The sequence below is a fragment of the Stomoxys calcitrans genome, chromosome 2 (genome assembly GCF_963082655.1).
Source record: "Stomoxys calcitrans chromosome 2, idStoCalc2.1, whole genome shotgun sequence".
Classification (NCBI taxonomy): domain Eukaryota; kingdom Metazoa; phylum Arthropoda; class Insecta; order Diptera; family Muscidae; genus Stomoxys; species Stomoxys calcitrans.
This window is the reverse complement of record NC_081553.1, coordinates 220,023,477-220,032,986: the sequence shown is the minus strand read 5'-3', so window position 1 is coordinate 220,032,986 and position 9,510 is coordinate 220,023,477. Positions and strand designations below refer to the sequence as shown.

General features: G+C 33.4%; 1 protein-coding gene across 1 annotated transcript; it reads left to right on the top strand.

The window, feature by feature from the left end:
- The first annotated feature begins 8,437 nt into the window (after window positions 1-8,437).
- Window positions 8,438-9,468, top strand: LOC106091009 (D-aminoacyl-tRNA deacylase). The gene is made up of 4 exons (XM_013257394.2): window positions 8,438-8,563; window positions 8,642-8,732; window positions 8,788-9,023; window positions 9,200-9,468. Exons 1-4 carry the CDS (start codon window positions 8,521-8,523, stop codon window positions 9,331-9,333), a joined length of 504 nt encoding a protein of 167 aa, XP_013112848.1. The 5' UTR covers window positions 8,438-8,520; the 3' UTR covers window positions 9,334-9,468.
- Window positions 9,469-9,510: the final 42 nt, after the last annotated feature.

The window sequence follows — 9,510 nt, the reverse complement described above, 5'->3', positions numbered from 1 at the left end:
TCATATTCAATGTTTTCTATTCACAGAATAGCATAGCAAAGAACTTGTAAAAGTTTGGCAAGTGTGTTTTATTATTCAAAACACGTTGACTGTTTAGGTTAGATTTAAGTGACAGTCTGCCATGCCAGACTCACTTAGACGTTTTCGTCCATTGTGACATCACAGGAACAGAAGAAGGAAGATGCCTTCTTGTTCCTACCATTGAACCATCCATATCGCTTTAAAAAGCCCAATAACTTGCGAATGTTCACATCCGCTAAATCAGACAGGTGCTCGAAGAAATGAGAACCTAAAGTGGAACTCCTTCTAACTGCAAGTGCGGGACACACAGAAGGTGTTCTATAGTCTCTTCTTCTTCGATGTCCCTATAGCTTATGCAAAAGTCGTTACTGGCAACCTTCAGTCTGTCAGCATGTTTTCCGATTAGACAGTGACCTCTCATGACGGACACAATGACTGAGACGCAAATAAGTAGACCTCTTCAAATCTAGATTAGGCCACATAGTTTTAGAATGCTCACAGCCCCTCTTTGTAACCATCTATCATTCATTGACCTTCGAGCCTGGTTCTGAAAATTTAGCTTACATCTCGCTAGAGGCATACCCACAGATTCCAGTGTCTAGTCTCGCAAGCTCATCCGCTTTACTATTCCCTGGGATATCTCTGTGGCCCGGCACCCAGAACAGGTGAATTTTGAACTGTTCAGCCATCTTGTTGAGAGATCTGCGATCGTCGAGGGCGATTTTTGTGTTCAGAAATACGTTGTCCTGGAATTAAATGGCTGCCTGGCTGTCTGAGAAGATATTTATGTCAATCGTCGTAATTGCATTATATTTTAGTCATTCCATCACTTCCTTAATTGCAAGGATCTCTGACTGATACACACTGCAGTGGTCGGGTAACCTTTTCGATATGACCAGTTCTAGATCTTTAGAATACACCCCAAAGCCCACCTGGTCGTTTAATTTGGAACCATCCGTATATAACTTCTGTTACCAGAGATATCGTAGTTCCAATCGGTTCAATCAGAAATAGTGATACAGTAATTTTTATCAAAGAGCGGCTCAAGGGTAACACAGTGTCCTTAGCCGCCACATGACCAATGAGAAAGCTCCCTTAACCTCACGGCAGTGGTCGCTACAATTTGGGTAGCCACAATGTGCAGAGGCATAAGATGAAGCATAAATTTAGTGCATCAGATGGTGTCATGCATAAAAGCCAACGTGAGTTTGCAACTGCTGTAACTTCCACCGCTTTTCAAACCTCGCAATTTTTCAGAAACCGTTGGATTCGTGACAAAAATCCCTTTCCGTAGAGGTGCTACATGAAGCGATACTGTTAAGGTTGCTATGGAAAACATAGGAAAAACCAATTTATTTTGGGCGTAAAAATTCAAAGTCGTTTTCAAGGCCAAAAACGCTGTAACTCCTTCATTTTTTCGAATTTCGAAAATTTTTAAGCATTCCGCAGTTCGAAATTCGAAGACGATTCGTAAAGTGAACAAAATTACATGGAATTTCACATTTTATTTTTTTTGCATTTTTTTAGGAAAGGCTAACCCCTTATAAAAATTTTCAATTTTTGATGCGAAAAAATTTTTCGAGTTGAGTAAACAGCATTGAAGATAATCGCAAAAAATTCGGTTTAGTGCAACTCCTATGTTTTTCCTTCAAGAAACAAGCTCAAAATCGCATAATCAATATCCGAAAATGCTAAAAAAATCAACATGAGTTTGAAAATGCTGTAACATTCTAAGTTTTGAGAACTTCAAAATTCTGAGCACACCGTTGGATTCTTGAAGAAAATCTCTTTCCGTAATGGTGCTGGATGAAGCAATACTCTCTTCTATTTCCTTGAAAACTTTACGAGTATTGCTTTAAAATCGCATAATTGAAATTAAAAAATTAAAAAAAAAAAAACAAACGTGAGTTTGCAGCTGTTGTAACTTCCTCAGTTTTGCGAACCTGACAATTTTTCAGGCACCGTTGGATTCGTGACAGAAATCCCTTTCCGTAGAGGTGCTACATGAAGCGATACTGTTAAGGTTGCTATGGAAAACATAGGAAAAACCAATTTATTTTGGGCGTAAAAATTCAAAGTCGTATTCAAGGCCAAAAACGCTATAACTCCTTCATTTTTTCGAATTTCGAAAATTGTTAAGTATTTCGCAGTTGGAAATTCGAAGACGATTCGTAAAGTAAACGGAATTACTTGAAATTTTACATTTTAATTTTTTTGCATTTTTTTAGCAAAGGCTAACCCCTTATAAAAATTTTCAATTTTTGATGCGAAAAAATTTTTCGAGTTGAGTATACAGCATTGAACATTATGGCAAAAAATTCGGTTTAGTGCAACTCTTATGTTTTTCCTTCAAGAAATAAGCTCAAAAACGCATAATCAATATCCGAAAATGCTAAAAAAAATCAACATGAGTTTGAAAATGCTGTAACATTCTAAGTTTTGAGAACTTAGATTAAATTAAATTTTTTTGCATTTTTTAGCAAAGGGTAACTCCTTATAAAAATTTTCAATTTTTGATGCGAAAAAATTTTTCGAGTTGAGTATACAGCATTGAACATTATGGCAAAAAATTCGGTTTAGTGCAACTCTTATGTTTTTCCTTCAAGAAATAAGCTCAAAAACGCATAATCAATATCCGAAAATGCTAAAAAAAATCAACATGAGTTTGAAAATGCTGTAACATTCTAAGTTTTAAGAACTTCAAAATTTTGAGCACACCGTTGGATTCGTGAAGAAAATCTCTTTCCGTAATGGTGCTGGATGAAGCAATACTCTCTTCTATTTCCTTGAAAAATTTACGAGTATTGCTTCAAAATCGCATAATTAAAATTAAAAAATTCCAAAAAAAACAAACGTGAGTTTGCAGCTGCTGTAACTTCCTCAGTTTTGCGAACTTAGCAATTTTTCAGAAACCGTTGGATTCGTGACAAAAATCCCTTTCCGTAGAGGTGCTACATGAAGCGATACTGTTAAGGTTGCTATGGAAAACAAAGCAAAAACCAATTTATTTTGGGCGTAAAAATTCAAAGTCGTTTTCAAGGCCAACAACGCTGTAACTCCTTCATTTTTTCGAATTTCGAAAATTTTTAAGCATTCCGCAGTTCGAAATTCGAAGACGATTCGTAAAGTGAACAGAATTACTTGGAATTTCACATTTTATTTTTTTGCATTTTTTTAGGAAAGGCCCCCTTATGAAAATTTTCAATTTTTGATGCGAAAAAATTTTTCGAGTTGAGAATAAAGTATTGAAAATAATCGCAAAAAATTCGGTTTAGTGCAACTCCTATGTTTTTCCTTCAAGAAACAAGCTCAAAATCGCACAATCAATATCCGAAAATGCTAAAAAAATCAACGTGAGTTTGAAATTGCTGTAACATCCTTAGTTTTGCGAACTTCAAAATTCTGAGCACACCGTTGGATTCTTGAAGAAAATCTCTTTCCGTAATGGTGCTGGATGAAGCAATACTCTCTTCTATTTCCTTGAAAACTTTACGAGTATTGCTTTAAAATCGCATAATTGAAATTAAAAAATTAAAAAAAAAAACAAACGTGAGTTTGCAGCTGTTGTAACTTCCTCAGTTTTGCGAACCTGACAATTTTTCAGGCACCGTTGGATTCGTGACAAAAATCCCTTTCCGTAGAGGTGCTACATGAAGCGATACTGTTAAGGTTGCTATGGAAAACAAAGCAAAATCCAATTTATTTTGGGCGTAAAAATTCAAAGTCGTTTTCAAGGCCAACAACGCTGTAACTCCTTCATTTTTTCGAATTTCGAAAATTTTTAAGTATTCCGCAGTTCGAAATTCGAAGACGATTCGTAAAGTGAACAGAATTACTTGGAATTTCACATTTTATTTTTTTTGCATTTTTTTAGGAAAGGCTAACCCCTTATAAAAATTTTCAATTTTTGATGCGAAAAAATTTTTCGAGTTGAGTATACAGCATTGAACATTATGGCAAAAAATTCGGTTTAGTGCAACTCTTATGTTTTTCCTTCAAGAAATAAGCTCAAAAACGCATAATCAATATCCGAAAATGCTAAAAAAACTCAACATGAGTTTGAAAATGCTGTAACATTCTAAGTTTTGAGAACTTCAAAATTCTGAGCACACCGTTGGATTCTTGAAGAAAATCTCTTTCCGTAATGGTTGCTGGGTGAAGCAATACTCTTTTCTATTTCCTTGAAAAATTTACGAGTATTGCTTCAACATCGCATAATTGATATCCAAAAATTCAAAAAAGCCAACTTGAGTTTGCAACTGCATTAACTTCCTCAGTTTTGCGAACATCGAAATTTTTCAGAAAGCGTTGGATTCGTGACGAAAATCCCTTTCCGTAGAAGTGCTGCATAAAGCGATACTGTAAAAGTTGCTATGGAAAACATTGCAAAAGCCAATTTTTTTATGCGTAAAAATTCAAAGTCGTTTTCAAGGCCAAAAACGCTATAACTCCTTAATTTTTTCGAATTTCGAAAATTTGTAAGTATTTCGCAGTTCGAAATTCGAAGACGATTCGTAAAGTAAACAGAATTACTTGAAATTTCACATTTAAATTTTTTTGCATTTTTTAGCAAAGGGTAACTCCTTATAAAAATTTTCAATTTTTGATGCGAAAAAATTTTTCGAGTTGAGTATACAGCATTGAACATTATGGCAAAAAATTCGGTTTAGTGCAACTCTTATGTTTTTCCTTCAAGAAATAAGCTCAAAAACGCATAATCAATATCCGAAAATGCTAAAAAAAATCAACATGAGTTTGAAAATGCTGTAATATTCTAAGTTTTAAGAACTTCAAAATTTTGAGCACACCGTTGGATTCGTGAAGAAAATCTCTTTCCGTAATGGTGCTGGATGAAGCAATACTCTCTTCTATTTCCTTGAAAACTACAAGTATTGCTTCCAAATCGCATAATTGAAATTAAAAAATTAAAAAAAAAACAAACGTGAGTTTGCAGCTGTTGTAACTTCCTCAGTTTTGCGAACCTGACAATTTTTCAGGCATCGTTGGATTCGTGACAAAAATCCCTTTCCGTAGAGGTGCTACATGAAGCGATACTGTTAAGGTTGCTATGGAAAACATAGGAAAAACCAATTTATTTTGGGCGTAAAAATTCAAAGTCGTTTTCAAGACCAACAACGCTGTAACTCCTTCATTTTTTCGAATTTCGAAAATTGTTAAGTATTTCGCAGTTGGAAATTCGAAGACGATTCGTAAAGTAAACGGAATTACTTGAAATTTTACATTTTAATTTTTTTGCATTTTTTTAGCAATTTTTGATGCGAAAAAATTTTTCGAGTTGAGAATATAGTATTGAAAATAATCGCAAAAAATTCGGTTTAGTGCAACTCCTATGTTTTTCCTTCAAGAAACAAGCTCAAAATCGCACAATCAATATCCGAAAAATGCAAAAATTTTTAAGTATTCCGCAGTTCGAAATTCGAAGACGATTCGTAAAGTGAACAGAATTACTTGGAATTTCACATTTTATTTTTTTTGCATTTTTTTAGGAAAGGCTAACCCCTTATAAAAATTTTCAATTTTTGATGCGAAAAAATTTTTCGAGTTGAGTATACAGCATTGAACATTATGGCAAAAAATTCGGTTTAGTGCAACTCTTATGTTTTCCTTCAAGAAATAAGCTCAAAAACGCATAATCAATATCCGAAAATGCTAAAAAAACTCAACATGAGTTTGAAAATGCTGTAACATTCTAAGTTTTGAGAACTTCAAAATTCTGAGCACACCGTTGGATTCTTGAAGAAAATCTCTTTCCGTAATGGTTGCTGGGTGAAGCAATACTCTTTTCTATTTCCTTGAAAAATTTACGAGTATTGCTTCAACATCGCATAATTGATATCCAAAAATTCAAAAAAGCCAACTTGAGTTTGCAACTGCATTAACTTCCTCAGTTTTGCGAACATCGAAATTTTTCAGAAAGCGTTGGATTCGTGACGAAAATCCCTTTCCGTAGAAGTGCTGCATAAAGCGATACTGTAAAAGTTGCTATGGAAAACATTGCAAAAGCCAATTTTTTTATGCGTAAAAATTCAAAGTCGTTTTCAAGGCCAAAAACGCTATAACTCCTTAATTTTTTCGAATTTCGAAAATTTGTAAGTATTTCGCAGTTCGAAATTCGAAGACGATTCGTAAAGTAAACAGAATTACTTGAAATTTCACATTTAAATTTTTTTGCATTTTTTAGCAAAGGGTAACTCCTTATAAAAATTTTCAATTTTTGATGCGAAAAAATTTTTCGAGTTGAGTATACAGCATTGAACATTATGGCAAAAAATTCGGTTTAGTGCAACTCTTATGTTTTTCCTTCAAGAAATAAGCTCAAAAACGCATAATCAATATCCGAAAATGCTAAAAAAAATCAACATGAGTTTGAAAATGCTGTAACATTCTAAGTTTTAAGAACTTCAAAATTCTGAGCACACCGTTGGATTCTTGAAGAAAATCTCTTTCCGTAATGGTGCTGGATGAAGCAATACTCTCTTCTATTTCCTTGAAAACTTTACGAGTATTGCTTTAAAATCGCATAATTGATATCCAAAAATTCAAAAAAGCCAACTTGAGTTTGCAACTGCATTAACTTCCTCAGTTTTGCGAACATCGAAATTTTTCAGAAAGCGTTGGATTCGTGACGAAAATCCCTTTCCGTAGAAGTGCTGCATAAAGCGATACTGTAAAAGTTGCTATGGAAAACATTGCAAAAGCCAATTTTTTTATGCGTAAAAATTCAAAGTCGTTTTCAAGGCCAAAAACGCTATAACTCCTTAATTTTTTCGAATTTCGAAAATTTGTAAGTATTTCGCAGTTCGAAATTCGAAGACGATTCGTAAAGTAAACAGAATTACTTGAAATTTCACATTTAAATTTTTTTGCAATTTTTAGCAAAGGGTAACCGCTTATAAAAATTTTCAATTTTTGAAGCGAAAAAATTTTTCGAGTTGTTTATACAGTATTAAAGATTATGACAAAAAATTCGGTTTAGTGCAACTCTTATGTTTTTCCTTCAAGAAACAAGCTCAAAATTGCATAACCAATATCCGAAAAATGACAAAACATCAACGTGAGTATGAAATTGATATAACATTCTTAGTTTTGCGAACTTCAAAATTCTGAGCATGCGTTGGATTCGTGAAGAAAATCTCATTCCGTAATGGTGCTGGATGAAGTAGTACTTTCTTCTATTTCCTTGAAAACTTTGCGAGTATTACATCAAAATCGTATAATTGATATCCAAAAATTCAAAATATCCAACATGGGTTCGAATTTGCTGTAACTTCCTCAGTTTTGCGAACTTCACAATTCTCGGACACCGATGGGTGCGTTAAGAATATTTCTCTCCGTAATAGTGCTGGCTAGATGAAGCAATAATGCAAAATTGTCTATGAATATTTCAAAAACTTTTAAAATTCGTTGTTGTTTTCATGGCTTAGAACGCTTATGTTTTTCGAGTTTCGAAAATTTTTCAGCATTCCGCATTTTGAAATTTAAAGAAGATTCTTAAAGTAAACAGAATTATTTAAAATTTCACGTTTAATTTTTTCCATTTTTTTAACCTTCTGAAAATTTTCAATTTTTAATGCATTTTTTCGAGTTGAATATACAGTATTGAAGATTACGGCATCAAAAAAATCGTTTTAGCGATTCTGTGTAGTTTCCTTAAAAAACAATCCTAAAATTGCTTAATTGTTATCCGAAAATGCTAAAAAATCAAGCTGAGTTTGAATTTGCTGAAAACCACATTTACACCAAAGCCCAAATCCCCTTGATTTGAGCAAATCTCCAAAACCCGTTTACTCTACGTTTGGAGTGATTGGGTTCGAATTTTCTAACAAAAAATGATAGCAGCAATGTTTTTTACAGCTTTTTTATTGTGGTAAGAGGTTTTATTTTTGAAACCAGTTTAATTAATTAAACTTCAAAATTTAATTATTTCAATTAGAAAATTTTAGATGTTTCGAGTAGGTGCTTCTAAAAAACCGATAAACACCAATAGTCACTGCAATCTCAGTGGTGCATTCGAAAAACAAGAGATTTCCGAAATCTCGCCGCAAATCCAAATTTGCGATAAGTGTAAACCATTGCGTACTTTCAACAATTCGGGTAGTCAAACAATTTAAGCAGTCATAAGCAATTATTGTCACCCTGTGTCCGAAAAACTGATATGGTAACATTGGAAATCTCGCAGTTTACGAACAGCTGAAATATATTTTAGTGTTGCCGAGATGTTGATAGAATCAGAAGTTTTCGATGTTTTTTAAATTTTTGAATTTTTTCATTAACTTTTATTTGACAATGCAGAAATTCAAAAAAATTACCTTTTAAAATAGCCTTCGCTTTAAGAAACCAAACATCTAGTAGGTATAAATGGAAAACTTTTAAACTAACCAAAATTTTGCAAGCTTTTGGCAACTCTATTGCTGTTAGCATGCTGCATTATTTTGATTAGTTTTTAATTATTTATTGAAATATTCTAATTTTACCAAAATGAAGGCTATTGTACAACGTGTAACCTCTGCCAAAGTCACAGGTAAAATATTACCTAAGACAATGTGGACCACTAAGTCATATAATTAAAGTTTAACTTTAAGTGCGCTCATATTTGCAGTTAGCGAAGAGTTGGTGAGTTCGATTGGTCGTGGATTATGCGTTCTGGTTGGCATAACTCATTCAGATACCGAAAAGGATGCCGAATACCTGTAAGTAAATTATGAAAAGCTGAGTGAATCAAAATAATTTAAACTTTCTCTCTAGATCAAGAAAATTATTATCCCTACGTTTGTTCGAGGACTCGGCTGGGAAACGTTGGCAGAAAAGTGTACAAGATGAGAAACTGGAAATAATGTGCGTTTCACAATTTACCCTGTATCATCGGTTAAAGGGTAACAAACCAGATTTTCATTTGGCTATGCAAGGAGAGCAAGCTCAACAATTGTATCAAACATTTTTGAAACGTCTGGGTCAAACTTATGATGCAGAGAAAATAAAAGGTACCATATTCATATTTCGACAGAAAATATTCACTTAGCTAAGGTTTAGTGGGTAATATCTAAAGTTGTTGTATTTTTGTTAGTCCTTTTTTACCATAAAACATTTTGTAAACACTTTGTAAAGAATCTATGACATCCTAGAACAGAATAAATTGTTAACTATTGTTCATTTACAGATGGAAAATTTGGAGCTTACATGCAAGTTCATATACAAAATGATGGTCCTGTCACCATTGAATTGGAGTCGCCAACTCAAGAGGTAAAGTCAAAACCTAGCAAAGATATTCCTGAGGCGAAACTCGAAGACTAATGGCTGTTGAAATTTAAAAGTATGGCAAATATATATTTATTTCATATAATTGCAATAAAAATTTATAAGAACACTACCATGGAAATGGAACTTGCAACCATTTCGGTTGTTAGGGAAATGGATATCGTAACGAAAGTTTACTGAATGCAATTCGATAGGGAATGAATAGAAACTTAA